Here is an 18,536-nt window from a genome sequence, read left to right as displayed (position 1 = left end):
GACAATACAAAGATCATAAGATAAGGGGTCATCAGCTCGTCGCAATGCGATCTCATCCTGATCTTACTTATCCACTACTGCCAGATGCTCAAGATGATTTACCTATACCATCAACCTCAAGATCAATACGGCAAGGTGGAATGTCATTACGCGATACTGAAATAAGCGAAGGAGAATATGAATGGCCAGAAGCAGGACCATCTCAACCTAAAGAGAATAAAATAGGACCTTTTGGTGCAAAAGTCGTTGCAGCTATGACAGGGGCTATGACTACATCATTGTTGAGTAAGTTGATAATCATTTTTGAATTCGGAAAGCCGAATAGGAATAAACTTTGCCACCTATCTTACCCTTTCTTCGATGTATCAATATTGTCTCCATGCTAATGGATGTCACTCTGTAATTGCTCTTCTTTAGTGACACCATTCGACGTGTTGAAAACTAGACTGCAAACTGTTCAACCTCATCCTCGATCTGAATTTTCAATATCGAAAATAATACAGCCCGAATCATTATCAGAAGAATGTTGTCAAACAACCCTTTTATCAAACTCTTCCACAAACTCGAATTCTAGAATAACTCCAATTCAGTGCCAATCAACATCATCAACTTCTTCTGCCCTTCATTCATCCTCCACAAATACTCAACATCTATCATTCGCAAATTTACGTCCGAGCGGAGCTGGAGTTGGAATAGGGACTATACCTATACAAGAAGCACCGGAAGGTTGTTTACATCCTTCGAAATGGAGTGGTATCTGGGGTGAAGCTCTCACACTTGAAAATGCGCTAGAGAATCGGTCGATAACGAGGAATAGTATAGGGGCTGGAGTGGGGGTGTTGCAGTTACCTGTTCAGGATCGAATACGTTTGAATACTATACAAAGCGAACAACAAGTTATGAGAGGATTCTTTAGTGAATTAGCGGCCGTCAAGCGTGAAAATGGTGTCAGGGGCTTATGGAAAGGTGTTGGTACTGCCATGTGAGTCGGCCTTGCCCATTTTGGGATTTCTGCCTTTTGCTACCAGCAGAGTTGATCATTGCATTATGTCTGCAGAACAATGGGTATACCTTCCTCGGCAATTTACATGTTAGGCTACGAACAACTCTTAACGATAATATCGCCCTATTTCACCGGATCTTCCGACCCCGCCAAAAACACTTCATCCTTGAATAGACGACCAGATGCCAGTGGTAATACTCTGACGGCGAGCTTAACTCCTGCGCCGTTGATAGCTGGAAGTTTGGCTAGGACGTTGAGTGCAACGGTCATCAGTCCCATAGAAATGTTCCGAACCAGGCTGCAGGCTTTACCGAGTGGTGAGTGTTTATCATGTCGATATGTCTGAATCCATCATGCGTTCTGAAAGTTTGCGCTTTCCTTCGCCCAAAGAGATTTGATCGCATTGCTAATCTGTGAGTACGATCAGTCGAACGAGGTTCACCGACTTATGCATCGACAACAAAAGACATGTCTAAATTGGTACAAAATAAAGGAGTCACCATTTTATGGAGAGGTTTAGGTCCGACTTTATGGAGGGACGTTCCATTCTCAGGTAAGCATTTCTCATATCATCAAATAGGCGGAGCCAGTAAGTTGATATCTGAGATCGGATTAGGTATATATTGGGCTGGTTTCGAATTGATGAAATCCTATCTTAACACCTCACCTTACACTTCGAACTTTACCCCAATATCCACATCTTTCATATCTGGATTTTTATCAGGAACAATATCAGCATTAGTAACTCAACCTTTCGATGTTCTGAAAACTAGAAGACAAGTATTTAATCCTACACCTGGATGTGAAACTATAAGAGCATCAACTATACCTTTAGCTTTACATGTTATAAAGACTGAAGGTTGGGGAGCTTTGTTTGCTGGATTAAGTGCCAGATGTGGGAAAGTAGCACCTGCTTGTGGATTAATGATTGCTTGTTATGAAGGTGTTGGAAGGTATTTAGGTGGAAGAGAGGAGGTATAGAATCTGCAAAAGACTTAGGAATAGAGAGCGATATTTCATTTTTGATTAGTATATATCGGAGACAAGATAATGGCTTTTTCAGCATAGTATATTCACCATTTCTCTAATAATAAAAAATGTTATATTAATATTTAAACTCAAATGCATCAAACAATAATCAGTCTGGATATAATTTATCATTGAAATGCATGATTCAGGTATTGAAGTATTCATTTCATAATTATACAAAAATACATATTATCCAATATCCACCACTTATTACTTGGATCTTGACTGTGTATGCTTAATCGAAAAATCCGAAAATTCGAAAAATCGAAAATACAATTTTAATTTGAATTTTTAACTTGTTGTAAATATTCTTCTCTAGCTATTCTTTCATCTGTATCTGGTAAACTTCTTGAATGTGGTGTCCATTTAGGTTCATCTTGAAATAATCTCATTGCTGTTATTGTATTATTTGAATCAACTGTAAATCTATGATAAATTCCAGCTGGAAGTACAATTAAATCTCCTTTTGAAAGTGAAATTCTAATCCATCTTTCATTATATGGTTCATTTACGCCTTAAAAAAGAAAGAATATGTTAAAAAATAAATTAAGCTTCAAACAAAATAAAAATAAAAAATAATTTAAATTACTTACCCCTTATATCAAAATAACCTGATCCACTTAAAATATATCTAATTTCTTCATCTTCATGTAAATGTCTTTATAACATAAATTCATAAGCTAAGTAAAATTATTTTTTAATCTAATATATAAAAAATTAACTTACTCATCAAAAAAAGATTTAATTTTATCTTCATAAGCTTCTCCTAAACCTTCAGGTGTAACTGTAATTTGATCTCTCTATCAATATCAAACATACCTAAATTATCAATAAAAATGCAAATTATCGAATATATCGAAATTAAGACAAAAATTCACATTTTTGTATCCCCTTTCTTTTGAAAATGAATTAATCTCATCTTCCCATTTTTTATCTTCTTTAATTGGAATTTCTTTATATATAACTCCTAATTCTGATAAAGTTTTTAAAGAGATTGGATTTCCTGAATCATGAGGAAGTCTTTGATCTCCTCTATTCCCAAAATTTCTATATCAGCTCTAAATCAATAAAGGATAGTTGATACCTTGCTCACGGAATGTCATCATATACATAAGCTTTCATTTTGAGTTGATTTGTTTTGCTTCTAGAAGAATTGTTGAAATTTGGTGATGCAGTGTTTTAATCTTGAAGTAGGTGCGTTTATATATGTATCCAGAAACATCGACAAATTAGATTGATTTCTTTGCATCATCTTGCAGAACCAGTAGAGCTTGAAAGAATGGAAAAAAATATGATGACGTGATTATTTAGTTCGGGATTCGGTCAAACGGGTTATAAGAAAATGAATTTACCGTAAATATTATAGGGTGGCAAATAAACAGTGAGAAATGAAAACAAATAAATCAAAAGTCGCGTGTAACTTTTAAAAGAATTAGGATGAATTGGCGAGAAGACATGTTTCATATGTACATTACTACATGTAAAAGAATAACCTCAATATAATAATACTAAAATATATGAACAGATCATAGAACTCTGAATTATCTCGTCAATTCACTGCATTCGTTGTTGTCCAAATCATTCTTCAGCTTCATCCAAACACTTGAACATAGAAAATATCGACCAAAAGGGTGAGTGCCAGCTATGACGTTGAAATGTATATATATGTGTGTGTGTGTATGTGCAGGGGACTTATGTATGGATAGTCTGATACCCTGGTATCATTTCTCTTCTCTTGCCTACAGAGGGACTACACCATCAACAATTATCGAAGTCGTCAACACCCTTACCACCTTTAAATTACTGGGCTTGTTAGAGGTAAGTACCCCTTCTCTTCCGATTAAATTACCCAATTCTCGGCGAGTCTGCCCTCAGTCGTACACGGCACAAGTCATGGTGATCAAAGCGTACAGTGAGGGACCGAGCTGATACTTGTTTCCTTCTTCTCTTCGTCTCATCCTTGCCTTCTTACACTTTACATTGCTTATATAGAAATCAAACACGACGTCATTATCCCTTATCCGGCGGTCCTGCTTCGCACCTAGAGCTAGGCCTTCTCAGGTGATCCGACACACGACACCGTGTGAGTTGTTTTCCTTTCCCTAAAGTAGGATCGAAAATTTCGCATCACGACTTACATAGAGTTGAGGCTGATTTGGCTTTTGCTTGTTTACTCAGTAGGTAATTGCTACATTCTCCAAATCCATCTCACCAAGAACGAGAAATAACGATAGAAGGTCATCACTAGAGGTGTTCTAAACGGCATTCCCACCTAGCTATTGTTCTAGGGACCTTCATCATGCCCGTCTCGCCACCACAACCAGCTCGATTAGCTGATCCAGCTACAACTTATACGTTGTTAGAGAAATTGGGTACTGGTAGTTTTGGCACTGTATGGAAGGCGTGAGTACATGAATCAGATGATCTTTTTGATACGTACATCTTGCTCAAATTCGATGAGATTAGGTCGCAGAATGAGACCAAGCAGATAGTCGCCATAAAAATGATAGGTATGTCATCTGATTTCGAGGCATTGAGAGGCTATAGCTGATGGATCGACTTTTGGTAGACCTAGAATCTTCAGATGACGATATATCGGAGATTCAAGCTGAGATTGCGCATCTGTCATCTTGTTTCTCTGATCACGTTACGAAGTACTATGGGTCATTCGTACGAGGAGCAAAATTATGGATTGTAATGGAATATCTAGCTGGAGGAAGTTGTTTAGATCTGGTATTTACACCTTGCTCCTATCCTATGCTTGGGTAGTGTAGCTAACGATTGGACATAGCTCAAACCTGGCACCTTTACCGAATCTCAGATTGCTATTACTTGTAGGGAACTTTTGCTGGGACTACAATATTTACATGACGAAGGGAAGATACATAGGGATATCAAAGCTGCGAATGTCTTGCTCTCGGCGAGTGGAGACGTCAAGCTGGGTATGTTAAATCCAGCTATTGGCTAGTAGTTCTATCGGCAGCTCAATGCTGACTCCTCTCCGTGCTCAGCCGACTTTGGAGTAGCAGCTCAACTGTCTTCACACAAGTCCCAAAGGCACACCTTCGTCGGTACTCCATTCTGGATGGCACCGGAAGTAATACGTCAGGCCGGATATGATAGTCGAGCAGACATTTGGTCATTAGGTATCACAGCAATCGAGCTAGCAAAGGGTGAACCTCCTTTGAGCGAGTACCATCCGATGCGAGTACTATTCCTGATACCGAAGGCGAAGGCGCCGAGATTAGAGGAAGAAGGTTGGAGTGCAAATTTCAAGGCATTTATTGAGAGTTGCTTACAGAAGGAGCCAAAAGACGTGAGTATTCGACGATCTCTTGCTACACCTCGCCAAATAATTGTATGAGACACAAGCTGATTAGGTTGCATGTGACACGTCCAGCGAGCAACCGCGAAAGAACTTCTCCAACATCCTTTCATCACTTCTGCGCGGTCCACATCACACCTAATTCCCTTAATTGAACGCTATCAAGCTCTCAAAGCACGCTCACCTTCCAAGTCAAATAGTCCCTCCCGAACGCTCAACAGGATAGCAGCTGGAATAGATAATTTAACGATCGGGCCTGGAGGGACAATGAAGAGCGAATGGAATTTCGATGAGACTATCAAGGGAACCATCAAAGGTGTCGCAGTGAATCTGGATTTAGAGGATATGCAAGACGATGAATGGGATTACCAAAATGAAGAGCAAGACGGTACTTGGGGTACCGTCAGAGAGAGGGCAGAGCTCCTAAGAGCTTCGACGCTGAATGTGAATCAGCTAAGCACTACAAGGGAAAGCATACCGCTGATCTCAGTAACAATGCAGGGATCCGACCTTTCATTACCGGCGTTGGAAAAGTCATCGCCGAACCCCACGCCATCAATTGGATCTTCTCCCCAGACTCCCCATTCTGAAGTGATGGATCTTAGATCTTCGAGTGGAAGTGGAACGTCCGGAAAAAGTACTTGGAAACAACGACACGACCAAGAAAGGGGAACTGTGGTGAAAGAAGGGGATCTAGGCGATGGGTGAGCTACGATGCCTTGATTGAGTATATCCACAGTCTGACACAACTCACACCACATTGTGCGATAGTTTCTCGACTGTTCGACCGATGAAGAAAGTAGATACTATCCGATCAGCGAAAATATCTAACGAATATATCGGAAATGGATCCTTGCGCAAAGCGCCTGGTATATCGGAGCTCCAAAGTCCCATGAAATCCATACCTTCCTTGTCACCGAGAGGAAGAGCGGGTCAAGCTTTAGTAGAAGAAGTCATTCTTAGTGTTCTAGACCATGTGAGTGGCCCAGCCGAAGACTGTAGCTCAGCATTCGGAGAGCTGACCATACCAATGCTGTTTACGTAGACTGCGGCAGAAGACCATGACGCGACAACCTTGGAAGGTGTCAATCTGATTCGAAAAGGATTTGCAGATTTAGGCAATAGTAATCCTGAATTGGCTTATAAGCTAGTCATGGATATCCTTGGCGGTATAAGACAGTAAGTTTACTGTTTAGCTCATAGTCAGAGCAAAGCTGATTGACAATTGACTACAGAAACGATATTGTTCATTCTCATATACGTAATATGTCAATGGCCAATGTGATACCAAAATCTAGGCCAATAGTGGAAAGTGACGTGGCCAAGCCTATAATTCCCTCGCAGGAGGATTTGTTACCATTACGAAAGGATAAAGAGGACGATATGATAAAAGAAAGAAGTCCAATAGCTGATTTGTTATATCTGAGATGTAAGTTCATAGACTATTCTCTTACTCGCGAGGCATAGTTGACATAGTTTAAACCAGGGCTCGATGGTCTAAGATTAAAGTGGCCTGGATCTTGAGTTTTGTTCTAACCAATTTGACAGTTATTTTTGCATATCAGAGGCCGTCATATTACAAGTATGCACGCGATCATCTCTTCTCCTATTACTATAATTTCTCGCTTATCATGTTTATATCAGTTTTGTATAACTATAATTTGTTGTGTCATATACCTTACGACCATTGTTCATTTTATTTGTACTTTTATGCAAAATATACTTCTGTTGCAGTTGGAATCAATTCGTCCGTAATGGTTGTTGGATCACAGCGGAACGTCTTATTACATAGAAAGATATTGTACAATCTCACATTGTTAGACCGAGAACTCGACATCCAATTTTGATCGTAAAATAACAATTAAAGACATTCATAAATGAATCTAAATTAAAATCGAATATTCACAACTAATTAAAATATAAAATACAACTTTCTTTTTTTTAAAAAAAAAAAATATCGATAAATTGCAACAAACTTCATAAGAATCAATTTAAACAATCGCCCAAATTTATCATTAAACTAAACTAAACTAAAGCAACTCTACTTTTACCTAAACCAGATTTAAAATTTTTCATACTTCCAACTCTACTTGTAGCTTCAATTCTTTGAATTTGTGAAAAAGCTTCAAAAATATGAAAAGGTAAAAGTGGTTGTCTTTCAGAAGGTGGAGGTTGAAATAATGATAAATTTTGTTGTTGTTGTTGTTTATTATTATTATTATTATCTAATTTTAAATTTTTATTTAATGAATCATTTAATTCTAATTTACGTTTTTTATTTTTATTTGGTGAATTTTCATTATTATTATTATTATTAGGTTTAGTTAATTCTAAATTTTCTCTTAATTCTAATGCAGTTACACATAATGATCTAACCATTTCAAAAGATAAAAAACCTAAAATATCAATTATATCGTCATTTGGTTTTACATCTAAATATGCTGAAAAATTAACAAATTCTCTAAATCGTCTAGCTATTAAATTGTAAATCAAAAATTATCAGTATTATTCTAATAATTATAAGTTTAAAAAAGAATAAAACCTACCCTTTCTATATGTGAAACTTGCTTGACGACAATCTGAATAATGAACATATTCATCTTTAGTCATTTTTTTGGTTATTTCATCGGCATCCTATAAATATAAATTCACGTCAACAATCTGCATACTATTCCTTATAAAGATAAACCAAAACCCCAACAACTTACCCTCAGACGTTGCATACTATCTTGATGAGCTTGTATCTCATCTTCATCCTCTTCATCATCTTCATCTCTATTTTGTTTACTCGGTAATGTACGCAAATAATCTGAGAAAGGCGTTAAGAGTTCCCAAGGAAGTTTCATCATTGATTTTCTTCCTTTAGCTGCGGCTTTATCTAAATGAAAAAGCAAATCTGATCAGCAAACTGTCCGAATGAACCAAAACTACACCGAGATTCACCATCTGCACCATCAACTTCAAGTTCAACATCTCCACCCCGTTCTTCATCTTCTTTCGCTCTTTTCCTCACGTCTTTCCAGGATAGATACGTCCTCAACCTATTCACTTTACCACGATCATCTCGAATCAGAAATATTAAATCTTCAGCAGAAAGAAATCGGGATGACCGAAGGTGTGTGAGAAGTCTTGCACGTGTTACCTATAGATAGTGTTTGCTAGCAAGTACAACATACCAGACAGATAGGGGACTCACTATTTCTATTATTTGGCCTCTGACTATATCTTCTACTAGTCTCACTGTCTCGGGTAATGGATCTTGTACTTCACCAAATACAAACATCTTCCGGGATTTGTAGATCAGCATGACGCTCTCACAAGCGGTCGTTGCAGATAAAAGAAGACTCACCATTTGACTTATCTCATTTGTGTATTTATATTCTCCCTTATCCTTCTCACCTTTCTTCTTCTTTGCTGCTCCACCAGCTTTCTTTTTCTCATCCTCACTATCACCATCATCTTCTTCATCATCTTCGGCAATAGGTGATTGTGACCGTTTTCGAGATTGCTGATTTGAGTTGTGAGGCACCGAAGGTCCAGCTATAGCATTTTGATTTGCTGCTGTTGATGGCGAAGGAGTGGTCATAGGAAGGGAGGGCATTGTTTTGATTGATGGTGGTAATGCTAATGAAGAGGACATTTTGGGCTTTCGGAATACTATCGAAAGTGAAAGTTGATGATCTTGAACAGATTTTGTAACGGTTGTCAAGAGAGAAAAAAGACTACTGAGGTACTTCAAGTATCCAAAAACCAAATGAAGATACTGATTTCGCCATTCAATGACAATTATGAAAACTCTAAAGGCGAGATTTGTACCCGGTTGTAGGTTGGATCCGAATCGATCCTTCTTTACTTTTTTGATTACTCCAAATTCGTCCGTTAACGATCAAAGGATGTCAATGCTGTATATAATTTGTGGTCTTTTGAACTGCGTTTTGATCCGCGTGTTGTTAATGCTTATCTATATAACCTAATTCAACGGAAAATGACCGCATAAATCTTGATCAAGTTTTGCGTTTTACTGATAAGTGCGCTCGATATGTATCTGTATACGAATTGTTTGAATAATGAATAGGTAGAGATAGAATATAAGAATAGCTCTAAATGAAAAGTTGTGAACAAAGGATGTTTGAATGATAGTATGTTAAGCGAAGTTGATTGATGATTTATGATTTATGATGTTAATGAGGTGATTAAACTGATTTCGATCATAATCTCGGTTACGATGATGTTATTTCTATCCTTTTTGATTTGGCCCGGTATACCGATGCATACCTATTCCTATTTTTGTATCTTAGTGATTCATTCAAAAGGTTAAATGTATAAGATAATAAAGAAATATCCTTTGATTATAATGATTTATTTTTAATCCCGGTAAATCAGATTATCCACCGAGATTTCAACTTCACTTTCGATGGATCTCGGAGTTCGCCCAATTCCAATTGCAATTCCAATTCAATCCATAAGCGCGATGAAATAACGACTTCTCTTTCTTTACTTTACTCTCGTTAAATCCTTAAATCGTGCACATGTATTGATGATAGATAGCCAATCATTCCATTTAAAATCTAATCAATACCAATTATTCGGTGTTGGGATTTCGCTAGGAATATCTACGGCAACTCTATCATGTCAAGCGAGGTTATTTATTATTGATTCCCCGATATAAAATGAAAAGAAATTGGGTAAAGGCGGGGTTAACGTAAAAAAATCAAGCATTTAAACGCTCAGGAACAATTTTATTTTTATGTGGATCATACGGGGCTCTCTTTTATGTAATTTTATATCGCTTAATACTTTATTTTAATTGGTTAAAATATAAAATTGACGATCGCGTAAATCTTTTTGAATGAGTAAGTTCCGCACGTTCGGATAAAACACACATGCATGAAGCGATAAGAAAATTAAAAATTACAAACTTGAATTCCGAACATTCACATATCCCTCGGTTTGGTTTTTTAAAAATTCAGATCATCAACCGAGTGAAATAATTAATTCCGTGCGACTGGGTATCATTTATTTTCAAGTGAATAGTTTCAATTGTTCTAAAAAAAAGGCATTTCATATTCCACAAATTCAAGCTTCCCATTTGTATAGTCGTACGGAATGCTAAGTAAAACCGCTGACAACTCCGGGATCTACACCCCGACCCCTACCTCCCGAATTTCATGGTAGTCAAAGAATTACAAATCCGCTTTACCGGAGCGGCCAGAGCATAGTAAGACAATGCCAAGTTCAACGTCAATGAATGCCACTCGCATCTCAAAATTAAGGAACTTCTACATGATCGTATGGGGTATGATTGTATCTGATGTATTCCGAACTGGAAGTTAAGCCGGATGAACCGGCAAAACATGTTGATACCGGCTGTTCTGTCGTTGTTTGGAAAAACTTGCCATGTCAATTAGCAGAAAAGATATAGTCTGATCTCACAAAGAGCTCTCCTCGCTGCCCGTCAGGATTCCGTGCCTCCATGTAACCAATAAGAATTCACACTTTCAATCAACTTGACTTAATCGGTGTTAGCCTTGGTCAGCACCTCAAATAATCAATGAAGTACAGAAGAATTATGCCTTCAGTCTCATTACCAAACGATTGTACAATTGCACATGGGTTATCGTTATTTCATTATAGGTTAAGGCAGTACCAAGAGGATTATAAACATGACTGTACAAACGAAATCACTTCCAATCTTCTTTACATGAAGTGATTTCTGCCTAATATTACAAAGTCCAGCTAAAACTCTTATCATCACTCAATACACCCGCCCCATTCTTCCGATGCTTTGATCGGATCATCTTTCAACCACTTTGCAGCATCACGATTAGATCTCCAAATCCTAGTTGCTAAATCATCAGAAGAAGCCGCGAGCTAAGGAGAAGTCAAGATATTAGCCTGATTCCATTTATCAGATATATCATGTTTAAGGATATACATGTGTATACATGGAATTTAGGCTAAATATTGAATTCTTCAACTCACCATATCTTTACCCCAATCCACAGCTCCAACTTCTCTTTCTTTTCCTACTGGCCATTGAACGCCTCCTTCACCTAAAGTCATTCTCGTAGCTTTATCTGTATTTCGATTAAGAGTATCCCAAGTCATGACTCCTCCTTTACAACTTCCACTACTAAGATATCTTCCGTCCGGGGAAATTGATAGTCGTATATAAAAGCTTGAAACCAGTAAATTTGGATCTGTGAAAGTTTTGATACCGATCGATTCCCTTAAATCCAATTCTCCAGCTTCAGGTCCATCCTGATTAGAAGTATTGAGGATGTGCGATGGTCTAAGAGAATGTATCTTGGAATCCCCGCAAAGCGCATAAAGATCGCCCGTTGTTGGAGATTCACATAATGCGTTGACTGATCTTGCTCTTCTTGAAGGTGAGGTACTGTAAATCGTAGGATCGGGTAAGGATCCCATCGCTGTACATGTGGGTCTAGGTTCTGGTGATCGAGTAGTTGGTGCTGGGAATCGCAGATCCCATAATTTTACGATACTGAAGGGGACAATCTATCAGTGAAGTGGTCTTCGATCATCAAAGGTGATTATTACTCACCCATCATATGATCCACCGGAAGCGAGAATTCCTGGCATACTCTGTAGTGCCACAAGAGAGGTGACAGATCGAGTTGCTGTGCGCTACATCGTCGTAAAACAATCAGCCTTCGTGTAATCTAAATTGTCGACCGCTTCATGAAGGACTTACGCCTGTTCCATTTCTTCTGCCGTCGCCGTGAGCATTTCTGATAGTCATTACTGGATTCAATTCCATCCCTCTACTAGGAGGTTGAGCTACGAATCCAGGAACGCCATCACTGTATCTTTCTCTTTCGCCTCTAGGTATATGGGCTTGATCCAAATCGGCATTCCTTCTTCCTCTAGATCTGACATCGTAGATTAAGATATTGCCATCACGGCCACCTGACGCGATAACAGATGAAGAAGTTGAGAGGTCCGAGTGAGAACGTGAAGGATCGAAGAAAGTGGTAGTTTTGACTGAGGAGGTGTGGCCTGTCAATGTGGCCAGTAATGTTGGCGTAGGTGTTGTCAAGGCATGTAATCTGGTAGACTGGTCACCTGAGGCAGTAAGCTGCACGATTGAAAGGTCAACAAAGTCTGTTTAGTGTTTAAAGTTACACAAGGCATTCTCCACTCACAACCTTACTGTCATCCTTACTCCATTTCAAATCAAAAATAGCATTGCCATGAGCCCTCCACCAAAAGCCCTTCTCTTCTCTATGCGTCCCTAATCCTTCATCTACATCTAATATTCTAACACCGCCTTCTTCCCCGGCTATAGCTATCAATCTTCTCAAACCTAACTCCTTTGACGCGTATGCATCGTGACTTTTGGCAACGTGATTGAAAGAGATTGACAGAGGCGGGGCAAATTCACGTGGTCGGCCAGTCGGAGGGTGAATAGAGGGTAAAAGAAGTACCGAAGGCGGTACGAGCGGCTCGTAAGGTGATAAGGAGTGAACGAGGGTTGTTAGGTATGGTGTTTGAGCAGTGATCACTGTTCAAATGGAATAAGGCATTAGTATTCGCAAATAACGCATAAAGATAAAGATAAAACTTACATCTACGCTTGTCCACGATTGTCGAGCCAATTCCTTTCAATCCTAACCTTTTTCTTTGCCTTTTCCAAATTCCATTATTGGGCAAATCCTCAACGCGAACACTAGTATCAATTTCAGGTTTTTTTCCATCTTTTATCCTTTCATAATTAAGATTGGTGGATGGTAAAAACCAATCATGTATACTATGCATTCGTACATGATTCTTTCCTCCATCCATTTCGACATCCAGTCCTGATACACTATAGGCGTGTCCGTGACTTGTACACGTACTTGTGCTAGATGATGAAGACGATGAAGGAGTATATTCCAGCGAAATTGATGTTGACTGGCTATTTGGAGCAGGGGGATCAATGCGTGTTCGTTTTCTTGATATCGGTGAGCCATCACCACTGAGCGGAGGGGCATTTTCGTTATTGACATATTGAGTGGTAGAGGTTGTAGGTGTGCGTCTTTTAGTGAGGAAAATGGGGGCGAGCTTCTTTGTCGATGACGATGGTGTGATCTTCGACGTCGAAGATGTATGCTTCGAAGGTCCAGCAACAGCGTTGACGCGTTGAGGAGTGTTAAGAGGAATGGAAGATAGTGGTTCACGACCATCTCCTAGATCGCGTGAATTCGTCATTGTAAGAGAAAGAAGATCGCGTGAGAAGAGAATCGACAAACGGTAGACTGCGAGTGAACAGAACGTGGGGAGTGCTGGTACAGGGAGCGGGAAATTGTTACAAGATACTGTCAGGCCAATCTGATGGAAATCGAATAGTGTGATGCGAGGAATGTATACTTATGAATGAAGATATGAAATATTTTGGTATAATTCTTATTACGCGGTTGCTTTTTCTTCGCGTTGATCATCCTCCACACGATAATTCATGCACGGGGACATTAGCGCGTTCACGTGGTTTTACTCAACTCTCTCGTCATAAATCAGGTCAAAGTTTTATTAAACACGTCACTAAAAACCCTCGAAAGAGGGTAAAAAGGTCTCAGTCTTAGTCGCGAACGCGATTTATGATGCATTTTTGTACCAGCTGCAATTTTATCTCACAACGTAGTAATGAGGTGTAAATCTATTATACTCATCTGACTTGTTTTGAACTCCTCCCAACATGTGGTGATCGTGGACAAGCTCGATCGTGTTTGTTTAACACAGTAGCAAGGATTGCGGTACTTGCTTTGCCATCAGAGCTACACAATATTCAAGTTAGCATAACAGCGTTGATTCCCGGGGAGGACTCGAAGCTAGACTGACATTATAATGGCATCTATGAGGTCGATCCTGAAATAGTACTGTTCTGGGTTTGCGCCGGTCAAGATATCTCTGTGAGATTACGCAAATAAGCGATACTCCGTCAGCCGATATTGGTTAATTTTTTAACGATACATCTCTTGCCCAATTTCGACTTCGCCAACCCATCCCTCTCGCTTTGATGAACGCTTGCATGAGCATGAGCGGTATGGTGGTGCTCACCGGCTCGAATCACTCTTCAGATGTGCTGTCAGAGACAAGCGTGAAGTTGACCATAACACAGTTACAGCAGAAAACAGGAACTCTGTTGAACTGCTCAGTCCCATGTGAAGTTGTTTGGGGTTTCTGACGAGCAATCAGCATCATCGTCACAACCCACTCACCCATCAACTACCGCTACCACCACATTGTCGGACGCTTATGATATCAGAGTTGGGCATGTTGATTTCCTTCCATTGCTGGAAAATAGATGTGAACAATAAATGTAATGCATGAGAAAAACGGAAAGTACAGAACAGGCGGTGTTTCGCAAGCATCCAAGGAGGCAGCTCCGCGCTTTGAATATGACGTTCAATTGTACGAACAAGGACTGAGGACATTGTATGTTATAGAGCTCGTAATGCATATACGAAACGACAGCGATGACAAACACAACCTGATACTTATCAAATATAAATATAAAGGTTGGAGCTAAATGAAGCCGCAATGAGATCTCTCAAATTATCTTTGGTTGATTCATGATCTTCCATCAGAGTATGTTGATCGGGTCCGAAAGGTATGTGGCCACAATAGCGTCCGCAAGATCGGTGCCATAGCTGTCAATCGTCATATCGGAGAGTAAGCTGCTACCATGAAAGATTGATCATGCGTGAGAAAGTAGATACTCACATTCCATCCATGTCAAGGACTTCAATTTGGAGTACATACATGCCAGGGATCAGATCTGACAGAAACCCATTGATGACAGAGGTACCGATCCAGCGACCGTCTCTTTGCTCGACCTCAACTCCCAAAAGAGGTACAGAAACGCAAAGAGAAAAGGAAATCGCTTGGGTATTGGGCGCAGCAAGGAGTGAGAGATTAACCGTCAAGCGCCTGTTGTCTTGTGGACTAAGACATGGAATCAGCTCATCAGTGTAAATCCTCCAGATTCCTGAAAACATTTTATAGGCAATCTCACCATGCTGGAAATTCTATTGTATTGGCGTCAATGATAATCTTGAGAGGATTCGTAAACACATATCCTCGGAGTTTTGTGCCTAATGCTGACCGAAAGGAATCGTCAGGCAAGTGAGACAAAGTCTTAAGTCGACAACGATTGATCACAAGACGGAACTCACTGTTTCCGGAAATCCACGTAGTAGGAGGTTCGGATTCTAACCTGATTCTGTATGTGCTGAGAGAGAAAAGAGCAATCAGTCTTGAACGAGCGGGCTACGACGAAACTCACATATAGTCGATTTCGAGTAAGTTGGAGTCCAGCACAGATTGGGAATCAGTCATTGTGGCTTTACTTGCAGTGTGATGAGATTCAATAAATCAAAGAACCTATTTATGTCAAGCTGATAGTGGATTGATTTGAAGAGAATAGAGTTGCAAGGGGAAATCTGAGCGAAGCCTGATTCCGACGTTTATACCGACGTTTATATATCTGTTCCAAGTCTATACAGTACCGCTTCCAATGACCGACGAGCTGAGGTGAGACAAACTACCTGATCAATGATGAGAAAGTTGTGAGGTTGCAGAGTACACAGGGCGCAACGATGGAAATAAAACAACCCTCAAAGGTATCTCTGTCTTTCACCAAGAAGCATGAGACCATTCGATCTAATTTTACATGAGCTGTGCGCATCAATCATCAAATCATTTCAGATTTATCTTCACGATTTGAGGGAATTAATCAGCATTTGCGCCTCATCGGATGAAGTATCATCAGTCGTAAACGAATGATGGATAAATAACGGTGACCCTCCTTCAGGTGATCCATCAATACGTCCAAGCTCTTCAAGAACGATAAAAGGAGGGAGTGAGTTTTACCGAGATTTAGTAGAAATCTTGAATTAATCTAACGGTTTCGGGGAGATTTCATAGAATCAAAGTAAACGCAATGATTGATGATCAAATTCAAATAGGCGGAAAGGAGGGAGGAAGGGATGATATAGATCTTGATTTGTTTAGCACGAGCCTTTTTAAATGTTTTGTTGATATTCAGAATTCCGTTCTTTCCGAAATCCGAATTTTTTGATAAAACATAAATCCGGAATATTATGAGAATGATCTTGTTCTCTCTCCTAGATTTCCGCGTCACTTTCATGTTCCCGCCGGTATTTGGTTTGACTATCGTACCAATTACGAAAGAAACAGTTTTAATTCCTTTCGTGATTCTCGACTACTGGCTGATCTAGCTTGTTAGTCTCAATATCACTCGGAGACAGTTCAAAACGACGTCAGCAAAGCTTTCGGGTTATTGGAACTCCGGTCTGAATTGATTGGGTTCTCCACTATGAGGTTTTCATGCAATGTTATAATGCTAATGCTATGCTATTCTAACAGATTTATATGAGGATCCGAAATTGTGCCATCTTGAGATAACTACAATTCCCACGATCGCTTCAACAATTGCCATGTCGCGAATGATATACTATGATAATCGATTGACAATCAGCCTTTCCGTGCGGCCAAAAAGTTGTCTAATACTGAAATTGAAAGCAGATACTCACCTGGTCATGGGTATAACTTTGACATAACCTATACTTAATCCCACAAAGAATCCTCTCCATCCTTTCGCATTATATATAGTTTGTATAGCCTGTTTGGCACTAATACCTCCATTTACCAACGTACCACCAACTTGCATTCTCCTTCGAATTACCTCGAAAGGATAACTTGCGGTTTGACTAACAGCTCCAGCTACCGCACCACAACTAAGATCTCTCATTGTTGGTCTATCTTTGAAATAGCTAATATAGTCCGCGGCGTGTTTTTTGAGTGTTCCGTATGTTAAGAAAGATACACCAGCATAAGGGATCATTCCTAGTATAGTGATAGAGAACCCTCGATAGAACGGGTATAAAGGTATGGATCGGATAAAAGGGGATATATTGGGTTTCTGCCGCGAAGTGTGTACTACATCTTTCTCGTGATATATTGATTTTACTGCTTCGAGCAAGGAAGTACGTTCAGAGGTTTTCGTTTGGAAAGCCAAACGAACCCGAATAAGCTCAAGAGGATACGTGCAGAGAACAGAGGCAACACCTAACAATCCATTTAGTCAGTACGGAGACAACTGAGCTAACTACAAAAGCACATACCGGACGTCGAACCTGCAACGAAGAATCGCCATGGATCCCGGTGATCGGGGGTAGGTATCAATATCTGTATCAAAGAAGCGCATTAATTGGGCGCTTCCTAGATTACTGCGAGAAGGAGAAAATATTAATGCTTACCCGTTCCATCCAGTCATACAACATATACTTGATCCCAGCGTAAGGAAAGATCCGCATCAACGTAGCTGAGTGACCTTGAAACAATCCTCGTATTCCTGATGTCTTATATATTACCCCAGAAGCATGTATGAGTCCCATAGGCGTTCCTGCGGGGTAAATCAATTCAGTATAGATAATTGCACCATCATTTAAGCTGTGATAACGGCTACTGACCTGCATATTTGCGGAAGTCCGCATTACTGGTTTGGAATAATATCTTCACACGATCTAGGGGTGCTATAGCCGTTTTGGCCTATTATAGGGGCGAGAACAATCAATAAGACTGTGATTTTACAGTTGTACGGACTGAATGAGCTCACGACGCATCCTGCTATACCACCAGCCACACCGCTTGTTAAAACTTTAGAAGCATTACATTAGTCTTCGCTCACAAGACCATATGATTAGATAAGAAGATTCACCATAATCCCAAGAAGTTCTGTCTGTCTTTGCTCTGGCTCTACTTCTTTTCCATAACTCAGATGTTGTCCACCTTTCACTTTCTCTTGCAGGTGGCCAAGCTTGTTCATGAGGAGAAGCGATGATGTAATTCGACGAATGAGCTCTTTCTTTACCTTTTATCGATGGTGTCACTGTATAAATAGATATGGATGATGGGCCAATCGAAGGCGTAGGAGAGGTGGACATCTCCTTACACAATGTAGGAGAGATGTCAAGAAGGTATTTAGGGTTTGTTGCTGTACACTGATAATTGATAATAGATGACAAAATTGCGATGAATTGATTTGAACTGTTTATGTTTGGTCAATCACTGTATCTTATTTGCGAGTTTCAGGTAATCTTATTTTTTAAATCCAATTTGTGCCGGATACGTAGTATGATATAATTGCCGAGAAGT

The 18,536-nt window shown here is 39.6% G+C and overlaps 7 protein-coding genes across 7 annotated transcripts; 2 read left to right on the top strand and 5 right to left on the bottom strand.

Annotated features, from left to right (window-relative positions):
• Window positions 1–44: 44 nt before the first annotated feature.
• Window positions 45–1,984, top strand: I206_101052 (uncharacterized protein; the record flags this gene model as incomplete). The annotated part of the gene is made up of 5 exons (XM_019152054.1): window positions 45–285; window positions 418–982; window positions 1,058–1,320; window positions 1,431–1,556; window positions 1,620–1,984. The coding sequence occupies 5 exons, from the start codon at window positions 45–47 to the stop codon at window positions 1,982–1,984; spliced, it is 1,560 nt and encodes a 519-aa protein (XP_019014192.1).
• Window positions 1,985–2,310: 326 nt separating this feature from the next.
• On the bottom strand, window positions 2,311–3,154 carry I206_101051 (1,2-dihydroxy-3-keto-5-methylthiopentene dioxygenase; the record flags this gene model as incomplete). The annotated part of the gene is made up of 5 exons (XM_070202324.1): window positions 2,311–2,546; window positions 2,626–2,690; window positions 2,759–2,832; window positions 2,911–3,064; window positions 3,126–3,154. The coding sequence occupies 5 exons, from the start codon at window positions 3,152–3,154 to the stop codon at window positions 2,311–2,313; spliced, it is 558 nt and encodes a 185-aa protein (XP_070058425.1).
• A 1,177-nt stretch (window positions 3,155–4,331) lies between these two features.
• I206_101050 (uncharacterized protein) lies at window positions 4,332–6,881 on the top strand (the record flags this gene model as incomplete). The annotated part of the gene is made up of 11 exons (XM_070202323.1): window positions 4,332–4,435; window positions 4,499–4,542; window positions 4,602–4,765; window positions 4,824–4,974; window positions 5,044–5,348; window positions 5,433–5,801; window positions 5,859–6,061; window positions 6,129–6,333; window positions 6,403–6,536; window positions 6,593–6,786; window positions 6,844–6,881. The coding sequence occupies 11 exons, from the start codon at window positions 4,332–4,334 to the stop codon at window positions 6,879–6,881; spliced, it is 1,911 nt and encodes a 636-aa protein (XP_070058424.1).
• Window positions 6,882–7,382: 501 nt separating this feature from the next.
• On the bottom strand, window positions 7,383–8,997 carry I206_101049 (uncharacterized protein; the record flags this gene model as incomplete). The annotated part of the gene is made up of 6 exons (XM_019152057.1): window positions 7,383–7,831; window positions 7,904–7,991; window positions 8,066–8,235; window positions 8,301–8,499; window positions 8,554–8,640; window positions 8,707–8,997. 6 exons carry the CDS (start codon window positions 8,995–8,997, stop codon window positions 7,383–7,385), a joined length of 1,284 nt encoding a protein of 427 aa, XP_019014195.1.
• Window positions 8,998–11,108: 2,111 nt separating this feature from the next.
• Window positions 11,109–13,568, bottom strand: I206_101048 (uncharacterized protein; the record flags this gene model as incomplete). The annotated part of the gene is made up of 6 exons (XM_019152058.1): window positions 11,109–11,228; window positions 11,340–11,862; window positions 11,923–12,005; window positions 12,073–12,456; window positions 12,524–12,882; window positions 12,947–13,568. 6 exons carry the CDS (start codon window positions 13,566–13,568, stop codon window positions 11,109–11,111), a joined length of 2,091 nt encoding a protein of 696 aa, XP_019014196.1.
• A 1,372-nt stretch (window positions 13,569–14,940) lies between these two features.
• Window positions 14,941–15,695, bottom strand: I206_101047 (uncharacterized protein; the record flags this gene model as incomplete). Its single annotated transcript, XM_019152059.1, has 5 exons — window positions 14,941–15,007; window positions 15,081–15,302; window positions 15,373–15,457; window positions 15,533–15,588; window positions 15,643–15,695. 5 exons carry the CDS (start codon window positions 15,693–15,695, stop codon window positions 14,941–14,943), a joined length of 483 nt encoding a protein of 160 aa, XP_019014197.1.
• Window positions 15,696–16,784: 1,089 nt separating this feature from the next.
• I206_101046 (uncharacterized protein) lies at window positions 16,785–18,325 on the bottom strand (the record flags this gene model as incomplete). The annotated part of the gene is made up of 7 exons (XM_019152060.1): window positions 16,785–16,833; window positions 16,913–17,447; window positions 17,504–17,567; window positions 17,639–17,784; window positions 17,852–17,930; window positions 17,998–18,038; window positions 18,100–18,325. The coding sequence occupies 7 exons, from the start codon at window positions 18,323–18,325 to the stop codon at window positions 16,785–16,787; spliced, it is 1,140 nt and encodes a 379-aa protein (XP_019014198.1).
• Window positions 18,326–18,536: the final 211 nt, after the last annotated feature.

Source organism: Kwoniella pini, chromosome 1 (assembly GCF_000512605.2).
Source record: "Kwoniella pini CBS 10737 chromosome 1, complete sequence".
In the NCBI taxonomy this organism is placed as follows: Eukaryota; Fungi; Basidiomycota; class Tremellomycetes; order Tremellales; family Cryptococcaceae; genus Kwoniella; species Kwoniella pini.
The sequence above is the reverse complement of the archived record's forward strand: the minus strand, read 5'-3'. Positions and strand labels throughout refer to the sequence as shown.